The following is an 18,978-nucleotide window of genomic DNA, read 5'->3' on the forward strand; positions in this document are numbered from 1 at the left end:
CTGCTGTACAAAGGTACACATTTGCATTAATTGCTCTGCTCACTTTTGTCTGTCTCTGTCCTTTCCCATCACTGGCCAGCGGCTCCTGGAGGTTTGCTCAAAAACAAATTCTGCCTGTAGACTGAAAAAGGTCCTGCATTCCTGGGACACAAGGAGAGACAAATATGGAGATCTGGAGGGAGTTGCTTATTGTTGGTTCCCCCTGGGAATTCCCTGGGTTTGGGAAAGCCTTGAGCAAAATGCCTTCATGTGTGTGTTGGCCGGGGAGGGAGGTTCTGTTGTAGTTGCCCATTCTCCTTCGTCTCATCTAGTTGTGAGAGCCTCATAGAAAAAGGCTAAACTTTTGGTGGCTGAGGGAGCCAGAGAGCAGTTTTGCTTTGTTTTTAAAGTCAGATAAATAGATTAAAGAGCTGTTGTTGTTTCAAAAACCGCTGTGAGAAGGGATGAAAGATTATAAAGTGGGAGGGAAGAAAATATGATTGTGACTCATGGGAAAAGGGAACCAGCTCTGCCTCGCAGAAAATGAAAGTTTCCTTTCAGAGAAAAGAGCTGTCATATGACATCTGTATTTGAGCAGAGAAATGAGGAAGTGCAAGGAGCATTGAGAGGCTCTGGAGTAGAAAGAGGATCCCTGGGAAGAAAGACTCGGAGGAAAAGACACGGGCAAGAAAGGGAGAGGCCGAGAGAATAGGCAGGTAGCCAGGCTGATAAAGAACTCAGATCCCAAGGCAGGGCTTGCATGGCCTCGCTGGGGGCCCGAGAGGAGCGGAAGCCCCTCATAAGGCAGGAGGAGGCCCCTGACAGGCCTGCCACATCTCCCTTTGAGGGCAGGAAGACTGCCTGTGCTGCCGTGCTGCTGGTGGAGATTCTGGAGCGAACCGCTTTTTTTGGCATCGTCTCCAACCTCGTCCTGTACCTCAACAGCAGCAACTTCAACTGGGGCGGCACCCAGTCTTCGCGTGCGGCGTTGCTCTTCTTGGGGGCCTCCTACCTGTTTTCGCCCATCGGGGGCTGGCTTGCAGATGCTTACCTGGGCCGCTACTGGACCATTGCATTCAGCTTCCTGCTCTACTTGCTGTCGGCCTGCCTCCTGCCAGCTGTGGCCTCGCAAGATAGTCGGCTCTGGCTGTGCGGGGAGATGCCAACTTACCCAGTACAACCTGCCTGCAAAAATGGTAGTACAGACTGCAACCAGCAATTGCCAAGTCAATATTGTGCCCCTGTTATGTACAGTGGTCTACTGCTCCTGGCCCTGAGCATCAGCTCTGTCAAAGCCAACCTCACACCATTTGGCGCTGACCAGGTAAGAAGAGATCTGAGCTCACATCTACCCTTCCTATTTAAACAAGAAGGATAGCGGTGCACTTTGCTCCTTGTTTCATGGGCTCCTTCTGTCTTCAATATACATTGATTGAGTAAACACAATACCTCTGAAGTACATTCGAAATGGTTTGGGTTTTTTCCTTTTAAAGAATTCTGGGCACTTTGTTTTATTAAAGGTTGCTGGGAATTGTAAATCTGTGAGGGGGAAACCAGAGGGCCCAGAATTCTTTGAGGGAAATAATGTGTTTTGGATGTGCTTTAAAGGCAAAGTGTATATGCAGCCTTTGGCTCATTGTCTCCTGACTCTTGTTTAAAGCAGAATGCATTATTTTAGTTTATTTTTGCATACTACCTTATATCCTGCTTTTCAGTACAGATTTTCAGCAATAGCAATACAGTATGAGAAAACGCAACATAAACCTAAATGAATTAAATCAAAAATAGAAAAGGCCTCCAGAAATTGAAAAGTTTCAACCTGCGGCTGGAAAGATAACAGGGTCAGTGTAAAACAAACCTCTCTGGGGAGGGACATCTAAAGTAGGGGCCCTGACTAAAGCATCTTTTTCAGTATACTGGCTTTTCTTCTTCTTCAGTAGTTTTTCAATTAAATGTAGCTTTTATCTTCCTATGTGTTATTTTTCTGAAAAAGACAATAAAAGCGTTTCGTTTTTTAAAAGTAGAATTATTGTTATTATCATCATTGTCAATAATACTAACAACAACCCACCCTTCACCCTAAGATCCCAGGGTGGGTTACAACAATTAAAACACAATGTTAAAAACAACTTGAAACAACTTGCAATCACAGAAATAAAGCAGGTCTTCAAAATAAACATCTAAGCTGTGAAAAGGCAGGGTAAAAAGTCCATCTTCAGGATTCAGCAAAAGCTGTGTAATGAAGAGGCCTCCTCCATGATAAGGGAATTCCTTCTCCCGGGTCTCCAACCCCCTCCCCCCAAAAAAAAACCTCTGGGGGAAAGAGGTGTTCTTTCAAGTATTTGGGGGCCCAGATCCTTTAGGGGTTTAGCATGAGAAGGGTTTCTGATGTCTGTACCAATAGGGTCAGTACTTCTGCCATGCTCAGTTTCCACCCAGAACACCATTAAAACCAAACAAACATGTGTAAAAGCATCTGCAGCCAGGGGTCTTTCAAATTTGTAGGAGTTTAGGCAACTTCCGACTGAGCTCCTTACAAAGAACGAGGAAGAGCAGTTTCTCCTTCCCCCCTGAGAGTGAATTGAATTTCCCTTATCCTGGTCCTAGAATGGAATGATTTGTCTGCTTGTGGCAGAACTAGAGCTAAACCGGATTATTCTCCCCAAGTTCTCCATGCTATTTGTGGGTTGCAACATTGGGGGATGGGGGCAATTTTACCAAATATTCTTGGTGGGTTTATTTACTTGTTTTATGACCTGCTTCCCAGCGTTGGATATTGGTGGGTGAAGGGAGCAGTGGGCTAAGAGAGGACTGGAAGGAGGAGGGGCCAAGCCCATTGCTTCCTTCAACTATATTAAGCAACACTATTTTATTGTTGAAGGAAGAGTGTGGCTCAGTGGCAAAGCATCTGCTCTGCATGCAGACGGTCACAAGTTCAATCCTTGGCGTCTGGTAGGACTGGGAGAGACCTTTAATGCTAGAGAGGCACTGCCAACTGGTGTAGAGACAATACTGAGCTAGTTGGACAAGTGGCCTGACTTGGTATCGGCCAGCTTGCTGTGTTCTTATTAAAGCTAGATCCACAGTTGTGCCAACATTTAATGGATAACAAAATTCAGGAGGCCATTTTGGTAAATATCCTCCAGAATGCAGCTAAAATCCCCCAACAGAACACAAAAAGAGCTTGCTGGATCAGGCTACTGACCCATTTTAGTCTAGCATTCTGTTCTCATTGCAGCCAACCAACAAACAAGACTGGAACACAACGGCACTTTCCTGTCCTGCGGTCTCCAGCAATTGTATTCAAAAACATGACTGCCTTGAACTGTGGAGGCAGATCATCGCCATCACAAACCCTCCAAGTTTCTCTATTTTCCAGGGGCGTCCCTGATTTAGAGAAGCTGTCCTGGATTCTGATTTGATCCCGGATTGTCCCACTTTTCCTTAGGATATGCCTATTTGCATTGGAGAAATGTTGGAGGGTATGGAGTTATCCGACCCCTGAGCCGTCTGAAGGCAATCCTGTATAGGGAAAGTTTCTTTTAATGTTAACGTTTTATTATGTTTTTATATATGTTGGGAGCTGCCCAGAGCGGCTGGGGCAACCCAGTAAGATGTGTGGGGTATAATAAAATTATCATGGAATGGGACATCCCTATTTTCATCGGAGAAATGTTGGAGCGTATGGCTGGTAGCCTTTGATAGCTCTTTCCTCCATGAAAACAAAAGGGCCAAGCTTCAAAAGGAGTTTGAAAAATAAAAACCATGTAAGAAATTTATTTTCTGAATAAATCTGGCTTGGCAGACAGACCAGTAGAATGGCTTTGTTCCCCCCCCCCCCAAAAAAAAAAATGCAGGAGAGGTTCAGTGTAGCTCCTGCAGTACTGATTGTCCCACCTTGTCCAGAACATTCCAGGTTAACCTTTCATCACCTCTTGTTTTTAGATTGCGTCTTCACAGTTACTTGGTAGCTCCAAAGCCAGCGCCCTCAAAATGTGGTATAGGGACATGCTAAAGAGACGATATAGTGCTCTCCTGCTCAAACTCCCACCCACCATCCAGTTTTTGTGCAGCTTCATCAAAGCTGTCCTACCCCACCCACTTCCCCTTAATTGTTCACAAGCCAAGAAGAAGCCATTGCCTCTCTTGCAGTGGATAAGTCTTCGCCTCACCAGGGTTTGGTGTGTCGGGATACAGGTGCCTCTGTCAAACTCGACCTCAGAGCCCCCTTGGTTTGCACCTCATTCAAATATCTTTTGTGGTATCCCACAAAAGAGTTTTCCATGTGTGCACATCAGCCTTGCAAATAAGACCACAACAGTTATCAACCCCTATAAATGTTTACTAGTTCTAGTCCACTTATACTTGGATGGAAAGGATCCATTGTCTTTCAGGTTTTAAATATATCCCTTGTAGGTCACATGGAGACAATTCTTACAGGGATAAGTCACATAAGCAACTTGTCTATCCAAATATGGTCTCACTCCCCTGTGCTTTTAAAAATTTGAAGGTGACGGACCGTGGCCGGGATGCCACCCGACGTTTCTTCAACTGGTTCTACTGGAGCATTAATATTGGGGCTGTGATCTCTCTGCTGGTGATTGCCTTCATCCAGCAGAATGTGGACTTCCTTATTGGCTATGCTATCCCCGCTGGCTGCCTGGCCCTGGCCATCATCGTCTTCCTCCTGGCTGCCCCCACCTTTGTCACAAAGCCTGCGGCTGGCAGTCAAGTCTACCCCATGTTCCAGTTGGCCTTCCAGAAAAGCTGCTGTGGCCAAGCAATCCAGAAGATGACCACCAAAACCAGGTAAAGCAGAGGATATCTCTTTCGGCTGGCCAAGGCCATCTACCCTATGGGACTTTCCTCTGAACAGTGCTGGATGTGTGCTTAGGACTGGCATGACCACCACTCAAAAAGCATTTGTGTAGCAGTTGGTTTAAAAAAAAACAAAACAAAACTTCTTTAGATCAGTCAGAAAGGGTTAAGCATTACCTCCCGCAAGGAGTTACCCTTTACCTAGACGGCATTAACACAGTGCAGGTGTACAGATGCAGCAAATGAGATGGCAGAATCTTGAGGGAATTATGGACTTTACCACTTTAGGATGCAAGTAGGGGGTGGTATTAAAAAAAACCAGGGTCCACCAGATAAAATGGTTCTTGTTTGGTCTGTTCTCTCTGATGTTAGCTTTCTACTTTCAGAGAGTTTCTTAAACACACACACACACACACACAATATTTTTTTTAAATGGCATCCCCTGCTACAGTCTGAAGTAATACAGCCTATTTGACCTCTTCATTCTGCTGCATTTTCAGACAAGGCCACATAAACTTATCCAAAGGGAATAGCTTCTTAATTAATTTAATATTCTATTTTTTCTATAATCTAGTGGAAAAAGGCACAGTGAAAATGTGACTAGCGAAGTTGAGCCCTGGAATCCTTGGGAGCTCTCATATTATTTGGTTGGCCCACTTGTGTTGTGTGGAAAGGGACCGTATAAAAAGACCCCTCAAGAAGGGCGGAAAGTATCTTCCAGTTACAGGAGGTGAAGCAATGCATTCTTCTCACTCACCAAGTGCACTGGAATCTGCCAGATAAGATACTGAGTCAGGCCATTAGTCCTTTGAGAGCAAGGGTGGGGCATCTTTGGTTCTCCAGAGGGTGTTGGAGTTCCCATTATTCCTTACTACAGACCGTTTCTGAAGGGTCTGATGCTGAGCTGTAGTCCAACAACACCTGGAGGGCCACAGGGTTCCCCATTCATGGACTAGCGCAATATTGTTTGCACTGACTGGCAGCAGGTTTGCCAAGGTTTTGGATGGGTTCTTCTTTGCCCTGCCTAAAAATGTCAGGAATTGAACCTGGAACCTTCTTCATCCAAAGCATATGCTTCACCACCCACAGAACTCTCCTTACAGCAAAGATGGAAAACCTGTGGTCCTCCAGATGTTGTTGAACTACAGTCCTTGACCATAGGCCGTGCTGGCTGTGGCTGATGGGAGTTGTGGCTCTCTATGTTATCTGATGGCAAGTTTCCTATCCCTTACAGCAGGGCAGGAGAAGTAACAATTCTCACTCTACTTCCAACCCTTAGGAATGCACTCTCAGGGCCAAGGCTCAAAGGGGCTGTGTGGACTTTGTGGGAAATAGATGGGTACTTTGTCCACCTTTGAACAGGTTGTTGAGTTCTGGGGAATGTCACTTCAGACTCTGTAATAACAGTCTTGATTCCTATAAATGAAGTGAAACTGCTATTTGGGGATAAGAAGCCCACATGAACTCATCTGAAGCCTGGAGTGTGACCTTGGTCATGTTATAAAAGCCCTGATACACTTTTGCTGTTCCTTTTATCTACAGAACACATAGTAACCAGTCAGAAGCCGAGGCTAATGGCTCACTTTCAGGTCCAAGAACCCAGCCTGTGGGGATGTCACATGAACATATTGCCAACTTCCAAGTGATCATGAAGATCCTACCTGTGTTGCTCACTCTCATCCCGTACTGGATGGTCTATTTCCAGGTAGGGCATGGCACCATTTCCCAATTCTGGTCTGAAGCCCTGATCCGTTTAGTGCTGTGGCCCTCTGGATGTTGCTGAACTACAGCTTGCAGCATCCCTGACCATTGGCCATGCTGGCTTGGGCTGATGGGAGTTGGAGTCCCAAAACATTTGGAGGGTTACAACTTCCCCATACAGTGGCTGAAGTTAGAAGGAGCGGAGGGTTAAAGGATGTCCTTTCATTGCCAAAATGTTCTTAAACCATGTGTGACTCATGCTTTCATAATAATAGCACATAATAGTAATAGTGTGGTACAGGGACTCTCTCCATTTAGTCACTCTGCACTAAGCATGAAGCTTGGTCTTTGGCCTACATAAGCTCTGCCCCATCCTTAGCAGGGAAGCAAATTCAACTAGGATTGCAACCTGCTATGCATTCATGTGGGCTCAAGCCCAAACTTAGTTCCAAGCAAACTTGCATAGGGTGATCAGACTGCAAGGTTCCTAGCAGGGCTAGATTTGGACCTTTAGAGGCCCTAAGCACTTAAAGGATTTTGGTTCCGTCTTCTATATCTAATTCAAAATATAAACAATAAAAAACCATAAAATAAAATTTATTTTTTGAAATGAAATGAAAGATGGGAAATAACGTTTAGTTTTATATATTTGTATAAATAATGTTTGTGTTTGTTCAGCTGTACCATATGGTCCATGGTAAATCTGGCAATGGGAAATTTCTGTGGTGCCCCCCCCCCCCGGTGTCCTAAGGAGGGGCTATAGAAAAAACAGGGTGTCTGCCCGTTTCATTTCCCCCTTGGTTCCTGTTGGCTTTTACAGCACAGCTGTAATGTTGACAAGCAGTTACTATAAAGTGAAATGAAATGCACATTAAAAGCAAAGCTATGGAAGCAGAGGTGTTTCTATTCCCGTACATTTTTTCCAACAAGGTCATAAATCCTTGTTTGTAGGTGAGTGGGTTGCCAGGGAAATGTGAAACCATTTATCCCAAAGAGATATTTGTGAGGGGAAAGAAGCAAGCGTGGCGGCAACAATAAAACAGATTATTCTAAATGTTAAAAATTGCTTAGGAGGATGTCTATTTTGATACAAGCTCATGGTGTTTCCATACAACACGGTTTCGCTTATCCACTATGAGTGCTATGGCACTAAGTCAGCTGTTGAGAGAGGTCTTCCTTCTCCAAGGCACCAGGCATCACAGCAAGGATAGAGAACTTCCATGTGTTGCTGGACTCCATTTGCTATCACCCCTGACTGTTGGCTATGCTGGGTGGGCTTAATGGGAGTTGGAATCCAACAACAGAGGGCTACAGGTTACCTCCCCCTAGCATTCTTTTTAATGAATCCATTTAATAATATGCCTTTTAACTGATTAACCAATTCATGATTAAAATCAGAGTTGTGCCAAAATGGGACGAGGATACACATTGCACAGAATACACAGCCTCTTATGTAATCAGACACACCCAGACACACTTTCACTGATTGCTGGGGATAGGTCTGCAAAACAGTGGGGAAATGGTACCTCATTCTGAGTAAAAGTAGGTGCCCTTGCTGTGGTTGGCTTTGTGACGTCATCATGTAGCTAAATCTGATTGGCCAACTACAAGGCAACCCATCCCTGAGGTGCTCAGATAAGGAATTTCATTGTTCTTGCAGCATCTGCCCTGCAGATGGCTGGGAAACCAACGTGTACTGAAGACCCATGGATGGGTATGGGCACATCAAAGAAAGCCCTGTGCATCTGCTTATTTATAAGGACTTTCGAAGTTTGTTAGTTTGTGTAGGCATGTGGTACATTTACATCCCTGACTTTGCTCTATGATGGAACTTACGGTGGCATACAAGCATTCTCCCCAGATGTTATTCCCATCCAAGCACTGACCAGACCCAGGCCTGAAACATGGTGCCTGGAGGAGTTTCTCTGGGTGACTCCCGGGGGCCAGGGCATTTTGGGGCTCCCCAGTGGTTTTTTTGAGGGGGTGGGACCCTCAATTCTCAGAGGGCCATGCACATGATATCAGGACATCGCCTTGGGCCCCCTCAAATATCTGGAGAAGCTGGTGCCTCTGCCTGCAAAGCTTCAACTAAGTGGTTGCATAATGGGACTCAGACCAGAACTTGGGCCCTACGTTCCGGTTTTCCATACTTTATTAGTGTTTCAGGGCTGCAACATATCCTTTGCTTGCAATGGATGAATAAGAGTTTATTGCAGATTCAACTAAGTTGTTTTGGGGTTGGTTTGTTTTTTGCAATTGTGATCCCATATATTACACAGGCTGACCCCACTCCTGTGTTTTTGTTTCCCTTACTGAAACCCTCTTCTGGTCTCAAGAGACATTTCTTCATGGTTCTGGCTGCTTTATAGGACAGAAGTTAGGGGGTTTTGTACCATGCACAGGATTTGGGTGATAATTTCTACTTTTGTAGCAGAGGCAGCTGAATATGCAAATGCAGTCAGATCTGCATATCTAGCCACCAGGGAGAGAACACATTAAATGTTTCTTATTGGCATTTAATATGATCAGGGATTTAAACAGCTCTGGCTGGCTTTATTAGATGCATTATTTGTGAGTTTCAGGGAGACTTGTTATCACTGACAATGATTTATGAGTTCCTGAATTTTACAACAGATTCATCTGTTTGTAAAGTTGGTGCAAAATTGTTTCCTTATTTCTTCACATCAAGGAATAACACAATAATAGTTGTCTGTATGTTGTGGGCATTGCCAATGACGTCCAGACATTTGATCACCACAGAGCTTATACCAGTGGTTCCCAAACTTTTTTGGTTCCATAAACTCATTCCCAGTGCTGCTTACTCTACCTTAGGAGAAGTTTTATTAGTACTTTGCATGCCCCACTAAGGAAGATAATAACACAATAAAATTCAAAGCAGTAACAATTATTTGCACATTTATTAAAAATCCAGTTGAAACTACTTAGTTTAGTTAATTCAACGAAATTGATTGGCTTGATCCAGATATACCAGCTGCTCAAAATCTGATTGTCATTTACACTTCCAGTGCTTCCCTGCTGCCCCCTTGCCTCTTAACACCCCCCAAGTAATTCCCCCCTTTGGGAACCACTGGTTTAGACCTTGACAGTCAGCTGGGTTGGGGTCAATCAAAGACTCGTGATCTTTCTAGCTGAGCATATATATCTTTAATGGCATTCCTCTTGTCTCGCGTTTTAGATGCAGTCAACCTACTACCTGCAGGGTCTGCACCTCTACATCCCTAACATCTTTCAGAAGAGTCAGCAGAACAACAGTGCTTTCTCAGTGGCTGCAGATGGTCACTACACGGTAGGCTATGAGAAACATTGCTGTGTGGTTTCGTTAGACCTTGAGAAGATGGTGTAAGACTGTCCAGCCCAGACGACAGAGCTTGTGCCAAGCTCTGTGCTATATGAAGGGGATGAGCTGTGGTGACTTGGGTCACATTGTGACAAATGTGGCACCCATCACAACAAATGTCTCTTTTAAGTGGAGGAGATATGAGTGCTCAACAGCTCCAATAAAGAGGCTTAGCCTGTGGTGAATGTGTTAAGGAACAACAGGGCTTCTTCAGGGAAGGGACATAAAGCAAAGGCCTGGTTCTGCCCAGAGCAACATTCCTCCTCCTCTGCAACAGCCCAGGCACAACCCCTGTTTTTATAGGCAGAATAGCTGCTGACAAGCTGCATGTGACTCTAGCAATGATAACAGGCCTCAGACACCACAAACAGAAGAGAAATTGTTCCACTTCCCCTCAGGCCCCAAACTGTGTTGTGCTAAGCTAAGGGGAGAGTTGAGATGGGAGTAAGGATGGGATGTATATGCAGGAGAGAATGAGGGATTTTGGGGAAAGAACTCAGGCATTCATGTTGGCTTTGGACTTCTTTCTTAAGGGAATGCCCTTCTATTTCATGAATAGGAAGCAGTCTCTTTTATTTGAAGGACTTAAACGGCATTATTCCCCCCCCCATCCTTTCTGATATTGCTTGCCCATCTCCTCAGCTTGGTAGCTGTGGTGCTTTTATTACTGTTTCTCAACTTCATTCTGGGGAAAACATCCTCAGAATATGTAGCCATGATCCATATAGTGGTCTCTGGAAATTGCTGTTGAAAAAATGTATGTGTGGGTTCATTTCCTTCTTGCAGGGAGCCAACCATATGCAGAGATTGCCACGAACAGGACTGTGCTTTTTGCACACTCTGTAAAACACTCTATTCTGGAGAATATGATAAAAGCACGATCATGTAATTGGATTGCTTGTATACAACCAACCCATGATAATCAGGGGTGAGAAAGTACACTGTGATATTGGGCAGCCACTACATGTTTAAAAGGGATGCGGGTGGTGCTGTGGTCTAAACCACAGAGCCTAGGGCTTGCCGATCAGAAGGTCGGCGGTTTGAATCCCTGCTATCCTGCTATGGGGTGAGCTCCCGTTGCTTGGTCCCAGCTCCTGCCCACCTAGCAGTTCAAAAGCATGTCAAATTGCAAGTAAATAAATAGGTACCGCTCCGGCAGGAAGGTAAACGGCGTTTCCGTGCGCTGCTCTGGTTTGCCAGAAGTGGCTTAGTCATGCTGGCCACATGACCCGGAAGCTGTCTGCAGACACACGCCTGCTCCCTTGGCCTATAGAGCAAGATGAGCACCGCAACCCCAGAGTCGTCCGTGACTGGACCTAATGGTCAGGGGTACCTTTACCTTTACCTTACATGTTTTGAAGGTTGTACCAATTGGCCACAGCAGTCGGGGACAGTTGACACAACCAGACTAGTGCATTCAAAAATGTTAGTTGAGCAGAAGCAGTCCTGTGGTTCCTTCAACGGTTTGCAACTCAACCCACTTACCACAGCAGGGCAGCCATTCCTGGCACAGTAAATAAGGGTGGGATTGTGAGGGGTGAGCATTTGGGAGAAGCAATGACACCAGGTGTTGAAAGTGGTTCCTGAACTCTGCATGGACCCACTCACTGTGACAGTATGGTGGTGTGTATTGTCCCTTTGCAGCTCCATAGAATCCTAGCCTATTGCAGGACATCCCATCAAACAGGTGTTACCACATCCTCTAGCTTCATAGAAGTGTCAGTGGTACCTGTAAGCAGAGCTTTTTTTCAGCTGGAACTCACTGGCTCTTAGTTCCAGCACCTCTCAAGTGGGCACCATAGCCATTATAAAAGAGGCATTCATGGTGAGTTCCTGCACCTCCTCTCCTAGAAAAAACAACACTGTCTGTAAATATATCTGAAGTGTTCTCTCTCTCTCTCTCTCTCTCTCTCTCTCTCTCTCCAGTTCCCAGATGCCTGGCTCCTTCTAGCTAATGTGGTGGTTCTGCTGGTCCTGGTCCCACTAAAGGACCGGGTCATAGACCCCTTCCTGGCAAAGAGGAAGCTATTGCCTTCAGCACTGAAGAGGATGGCTCTAGGCATGTTCTTTGGGCTTGCCTCAGTTGTTGTTGCAGGTGTGTCATTCATTTGTCTGTATCAATCCCAACCGCTTCCAGACAGGCAGGGGCGTAGCTAGGGGGTGGTGAGGAAGGCCCCTGTCAGGGGCGCAGGTGGGGGGGGCACGCAAAATTGGCTAAAAAATATGTCCATAAATATGTCTATAAATAAAAATATTGATTATTGCCTCATAAGAAAAGGTTTTAAATAGAGGATCTTTATATTATGTGCTGGGCCCTGTTTTCCCCTCTTTTTTTCTGTCCCACATTCCTTTTTCTTTAAATTTTTGTGGCTAGGGGGCAGACTCTGGACAGTTCTGCCAGGGGCGCAAGATCACCTAGCTATGGCTCTGCAGGCAGGTAGCTCCAGGGGTGGAGGAAGGAGGGTGCGGTAGTGGTGGATCGCCCCGGGTGTCATCACTGAGGGGGGTTGACAAAATGCCAGGCGCCACTCACCAAGCCACGCATCTCTCCTGGGAGAGACATGATGGCTTGGGTGTGCTCAGGCTCCTACATTGCCCAAACAGTCTGCCTGCCGCCTCCCCCTCAGCTGTGGGGCGGCTGAGTAGGAGGAGGCAGGCAGACTCCTCGGAGGCCCCTCAGAGTGTCTTGCCCCGGCTGGCCCCTCCCCTGGGTGCAGGGAACGCGCACCGCCCCAGGCACCCGATTGGCTTGCTCTGCCGCTGGGTAGCTCCAAGTGCCACCCAATCATTGCTCTTCCATTGTATCTACCACTGCAACTACAATGGACTTTATGTATCTCACTGTGTTCTGTTCTCATCAATGGGCATGAGTTTTGTGAATGGAACCATTTGAAACTCAGCACACATTCACTATAACCCTTGTGGGTGCCATTATAACCCCATGTTACTTTTAAAATTGATGTTTTAATTATATCACTAAAACACCTATCCAAGTTTTATTAAGAACATTGAAAGAGATAACAGGGGTAATACACCATACTGCTGTAATGCAGTAATGTTCTGACCCTACATTATAGTGTTATAATGCTAGATCTTTCTTTCCTGGTTTGCTTTTTTAATGTTATCCCTGGGAACACATTTTAGTGATAATTAAAACAAAAACAGAGTAATAAAATGGTGCTCACCACAAATATTATAAATAATAAATGCATGCTGAGCAGTGATAGGTTCAATCTCTCAGTATATTACTGTCCGACATCAAACCCCCATTCTTTAAGAAAGATGGAAGAGTAGCACTAAACGCATCTGCACATGAGGAGATTGTGCTGCTTTCCCATTCTTCAGGGCGGCGGCGGGGGGGGGGGGGGAAGCTGGGCATTCTGTGTTCTGAGGGAAGATGGAAGAATAACAGGAAAAATAGAGGAAGACAATAACGGGATGGCGATGCTTCCTGCAGAAAGTGATTGACTAATGCACAGCAATTCTAAAGTAAGTGCCTCATAAGGGAAGCACTCCCCAGTTCCTATTTTTAGAGTAAAACCAGTTGAGCCCAAAGCATAAAAGATAATAGGTTTATCAGCCACCTTGCTCCAATAGAATCAGAAACAAGGCTTCAGGAATAAGGAATGCTATTTTATCAGTTCCAGGAATCGATTTGTATTTCATGAAATAGCATGCATTACAGTTGTCCTGTGATTATACTACTTCACAATGCAGATGGGGGATTGTAGGTTTCTGAATTCCTCTGCCATGTAAACAACAACAACAAACAATAAAAACTCAGTTACCAGTACTTAAAAAATAGCACCCTGGGGAGAAAGCTAGGCTGTAACCCTGCATTGTGACATGTTATCCTTCCTTGGGAAGGGAACCTTTGTTACAAAGTGCATTCAGTCATGCCTTACACAAACAAATGCATACTGCTTACTTACTACTAGAAGGACTATACAATCTGATTTTTTCTGAAGACCTGCCCTGAGCGTTGCAGTCCAGATGTCCAGGTTGCAATGCAAATGTCAGGATGCTTTAGCCAGTGCTGATTGCCCACTAGGCCTGGCAATCATCAGCACAGGCTGTGCAGTCCATATAGCTGCCTCCCTACAATGTGCGCAGGGGTGCCCCAGATCAAAGACGCCAATGTTTCCCTAGCACATTTTCTGCCTAATGAGCATTACTGTGGCCATTTGGTATCATCAGGGCATGCTCACAATATATAGATATAGAGTCATTCCAAACCCTGGCAAGGCTTTGTAGAGCAGCAGGGCCACCTTCCATGGCTGGAAGATGGAGAAGGGCAGGACAATTGCTACATCAACCCAGCACAAGAGGAGGGGGAATTAAATTGCTCTCCCCCTTGTTAGAAAGGCCCATCCCAGAGGCCAGCCAGAAATTCCTGCAGAAGCATCTAATGACCCAGTTCTGGACATTTGCAGCATCTGGGAAACTCCTCTAGAACTTCACACTGTTGCTGACATTTAATGTCTTGACTGGGAGCGAGACTGTACTGCTTCCCTGGTTGTCTTATGTAAGCCCAGTTTAGTCATGAGATGCCTGGCATGGTCTGAGGAGTCAGGAGCCAGGTTTGCCCTCACAGTGAAAGGACAATTAGGAACGCCTCCGTATAACTGAAACACCATGTATGTTCCATTCTTCCCTCATGTTAACGAGTTTGTGAGTGCCAGGCACCTATAATCCCTGGATCCAGGGTTCAGGAAACTTGATTAAAATATAAGCCAGGCTAACTTCTTCATGAGGTAATCACCATCAAGAAAGAACAAAGGAAAGGCGATGAGCCATTGAGAAAGCAGTGGAGAGGGGGCTCCGTGCCGGATTGCAAATGGGTGGGGCTCTTAGATAGTGAGAAGGACAAAGCCTGTTTCTTAGAGAGCAGAGCTTTTTGTGGAGTTACCTAGAATAGGGGAAGTTGCAGGCTGGAAAGGCAGAGAGAGAGAGAGTCATGGCTGATTTCTGCTTGAATCCAAGGCTGTGGCTATGGGAGAAACAAGACCCCTCTGAGGTGTTAATGTTGTGAACCTTTCCATCATAGGCTCAGGTTGCATATATGTGTAAATAACCATATTTCATAAAGACACCACAGTCTCCGCTGTGCCACATTTACAAAAGGAAACAGAGGCACCAGGTAAGCATCTGGAACCCCTGAATTCTCACACTGCTCGGAGATTGGGGTGACATGCAACTTTATGTTCCATTCTTTCCCGATACCCTTTTTGTGCTACACTACCTGTAGCGGGTGGTGCTGTGGGTTAAACCACAGAGCCTAGGACTTGCTGATCGAAAGGTTGGCGGTTCGAATCCCCGCAGCGGGGTGAGCTCCCGTCGTTCGGTCCCAGCTCCTGCCCACCTAGCAGTTCGAAAGCACCCCTAAGTGCAAGTAGATAAATAGGGACCTCTTTCTAGCGGGAACGTAAACAGCGTTTCCGTGTGCAGCGCTGGTGCTGGCTCGCCAGATGCAGCTTCGTCACGCTGGCCACGTGACCTGGAAGTGTCTTCGGACAGCGCTGGCTCCCGGCCTCTTGAGCGAGATGAGCGCGCAACCCTAGAGTCGGTCACGACTGGCCCTGATGGGCAGGGGTACCTTTACCTTTTACCTGTCTCTCAGTCATTATGACTCTTAAAGAACCATTTACACCTCTTGCAATTGTGGCATGATAAGGACTCATTGAAACAGCAATCTGAGGAGGAGGGGAGATTCATTTGAAGCATTAATTGGCAAACGGAAAAGTGCACAGAAGTGTACCACATGGCTCTCTTTTAAGCTGTTAGCTGGTGGAATACTCTCATTAAAGGAACAGCGAACACCCACACCCACACCCACACAGAGGCATGGCCTATGATTAAATATATCCCATCTGTGAAATGCATCATTCCTATGGGTCTAAAGGCTGCTTCTGCTCAATAGGTGTTCTGGAGTCTGAGCGTCTGAAATACGTGAACAACAATGGGACCATCTCACAGAGAATTGGGAAGGATGTTTATAACGCAGCCCCGCTCTACATCTGGTGGCAAATCCCTCAATACCTGCTCATTGGAATCAGTGAAATCTTTGCCAGCATTCCTGGTAAGCAGCACAGAAGAGTTTTCTATCGCACTAGCAAGCCTGGAACTGCACACAAGGGGAAAAGCTGCTGGGAGGGGCTCAATGGAAGCCTAAATATAGTTATGGTTTATGGAGCCTTGAATAATGGTTTAAAAATAGCTGGTACCTTGCTCTTCTGGTTAACCAACACTCCTTTCTCCCAGGGCTGGAGTTTGCCTACTCAGAAGCTCCCAAATCCATGCAAGGAGCCATCATGGGTCTCTTCTTCTTCATTTCTGGTGTGGGATCACTTTTAGGATCTGGCCTCCTGACATTGCTCTCTCTGCCGGCCGATGGCTGGATGCACTGCCCAGAGGATTTCGGTAAGTGATACAACATCTGCTGCCCTTTAGCTACAAGTAGCGGGTAAAATCTGACTGTAGGGAGAGTTAAAGGGCCTCTTGACATGCCCCTCCTAGGGTCTGGGCTTTGGCCTATGTCCGAGTAATAACAGCAGGACAGCGTAGGCAAGAAAGGAACCTAGTGTGTCTGAGAGGTCGCAAAGAAGGTATGTTGTCAGGAGGCTGCTGTAGACAGAGAATACGAGGAAAGAATTGCCTGGAGTGGTGAATGCTGCAGTCCGTGGCAATGGGACTCCCTGCTGCTGGCCTGCTTTGTGTACACTAATGGCGCTCCCTTTTTCTCCCCTAGGGAACATTAACAAATGTCGGATGGATTATTATTTCTTCCTGCTGGCTGGGATTCAGACAGTAACCTGTGTCCTCTTTGTCTGGATCTCCATCCGCTATGAGCGCCTCCGCTCTGCTGGCCGCGAGGGCAACTAACATCCTCTGCCTTCTTCCACCGGGACTGCAAAGAGGCGCCAGAGTCCCCTGGATCTCAGCTTGCTGCAGAATCCCCACCACTGTAGCCTATATGGTTAACTGCTGGGACGTTGCAGAGGCCAATGGTATATAAAAGGATTAGAGAAATTAATTGGGGATAGAGCCGTCAGTGGCAGCCAGCCAAAGTCGACAACCGCACGTTCAAAGTGTCATTAACGTCTTAGTTCTTGAAGCTGAGCCCGGGGAGCCCAAATTAATTATCCCGGGATATAAGCCACTGTGACTAAGTCACACGGACCCGTTCTCTGACCTGGCAAAGCTGCTCTCGCTCCTGTGAGTGCTTAACATTCATTTTGCAGCTCAGCTGTCCTTTTGGGTGGCGGGATTAAACCCCAAAATAAGAGAGTTCTCCCTGTATCTCTCCTCCCTCTGTCCCCTCCCCCCCCATGCCCAAGCCAATGACAAGACCATTCTGTCTTTAAGCCACTGTGTAGCCTTCTTGGAAGTCACCTCCTCGGGGAAATTATTCTCTCTGGTGTAGCAAATGGAGATGTGGCTGGTGATGGGTTAAGACATCAAATATATACAGCAAAGCTTTTCACACAACGAAATCTGGTGTGGAGGGATCCACAGTCCTCTTCTGAGAATGGACATGGCCTTTAAGGTGTGCACCATCCGTTACTAAGAGCCAGTTTTGTCACAGAGAAAACAATACCTGTTGCCCTGCTTCTGGGGGGCATGGCTTCTGTTGCATGAAGAAAAGAAAGTGGTGGGCCTGGGATTTGAAGAGCACAACAGTGTTCATGGATTGGGCCCAGAGAAGATGGAAAGGAATGGCACTTGTGGAATGGGGACTTCCTGACTGCTCCCTCCCACCTCACAGCAGGCCTTAGACACAAACATCCAGCAATGGCAGGAGGTGGGGTATGGCAGGGACTGCAATGGGACAGGGAAATCAGAGGAATCTGACAGGGGTATCTTGGGGAAGCTTTAAGTACTTTAAGACCTCTGTGGATCCAAGCACTTGTATTTTGAACTTATGCAATGTGAACCTATGTCACTTCATTCTACATGTGGGGAATACAGGGATAGAATTATGTTGTGGAATGGAAACATCGGTCACTTTCAATTAAAAAAACAATCACCCAATGTGTTTCTGATCCTGTGACTGAACAAACTTCACTTGCAAACGTAAGCCAGCACAAAATCTAAAATAATGTTTCAATAATTGCTTTAGTAAGCCTTCTTGTGGCATTTTAAGTCCATCTCAGCATTCCTTTTGGAATGCAAAGAAGAGTAGAATTATCTTTGCAATGCCAAAACCCCAAAAGTGAAAAGCTGGTTTCTGTGTGGAAGAAGCCTGGCATAGATGTGGGTCAAAGGCGACAGGTTGTTCCTAGTGTGGCATCTTTAACTTAGCAGGGGCTTTGATCTGGACCACAGTAGCAATTGCACCCAGCTGGGCTGGATTCCGCTGCAACTCGTGTCAGCTCAGTGTGCTGGATTTGCTCTTCAGCTGTCGTTATGAATTTTTAAAATTAAAATCAATGCCAAACTCCCTATAGAAACATTCCGTGCTTGACAAGACTCCCATAGACTCCCAGAGAGAAGTTCCACAGGGCCTCGTCTTACTTTTCCTGGTAATATGAAATCTAATCCTAAATGATTTATGACCAGTGGGGCTGTAGCTTATCGGCATATTTGAGGAGTGACAGGAGGACGGAAGGTGGCAGTTAGAAGAGCCTCCCACAGAGACAAGTTTCAACAGCGCAGAGGAGGAGGGGGCTCCTGTCAACTCAAAATGCATGGAGGAGGCTTTTTTTGGCAGGTGTCTCCTGCAAGGATGGGGAAAGCGGTACTTGCTGAATTTCCTTCCATACAGGGAAAAATTGGTGGTAGGATAGCATCAGCTCTAGGTTGGGCAAGACATCCCTTCTGCACTGAGTCCAGCACCTCATCACAGTTCTCACCAGCTGCTGCCCCTCTTCCTCTTCTGCCTCCTCCTGCTACCACCTGCTCGTTAGCCGCAGAAAGCCAAGGAGCACCCAGGCAGGTGAATAAGCAAGTAGGTTGCAAAGCTGGAGAGGAGGAGGTCCTCTGGCCACAGAGGTGTGGCCCACGGGCAGACGACTGACTGCGCCAATCCCTCAATGCCGGTCCTCCTCCTGAGTGCCTGACCTGAATTAAGGGAGTGTTGCCCATGACCAGCCAAGCAAGGAAAGCACAAGCAAGCTATCAAG

The 18,978-nt window shown here is 46.3% G+C and overlaps 1 protein-coding gene across 1 annotated transcript; it reads left to right on the forward strand.

The window, feature by feature from the left end:
* Positions 1-309: 309 nt before the first annotated feature.
* Positions 310-17,887, forward strand: SLC15A3 (solute carrier family 15 member 3). The gene is made up of 8 exons (XM_083699409.1): positions 310-1,303; positions 4,490-4,788; positions 6,340-6,502; positions 9,695-9,805; positions 11,783-11,951; positions 15,777-15,935; positions 16,118-16,276; positions 16,605-17,887. Exons 1-8 carry the CDS (start codon positions 740-742, stop codon positions 16,736-16,738), a joined length of 1,758 nt encoding a protein of 585 aa, XP_083555535.1. The 5' UTR covers positions 310-739; the 3' UTR covers positions 16,739-17,887.
* The last annotated feature ends 1,091 nt before the right edge of the window (positions 17,888-18,978 follow it).

The sequence above is a fragment of the Podarcis gaigeae genome, assembly GCF_964106915.1.
Source record: "Podarcis gaigeae genome assembly, chromosome: 1".
NCBI classification, from domain to species: Eukaryota; Metazoa; Chordata; class Lepidosauria; order Squamata; family Lacertidae; genus Podarcis; species Podarcis gaigeae.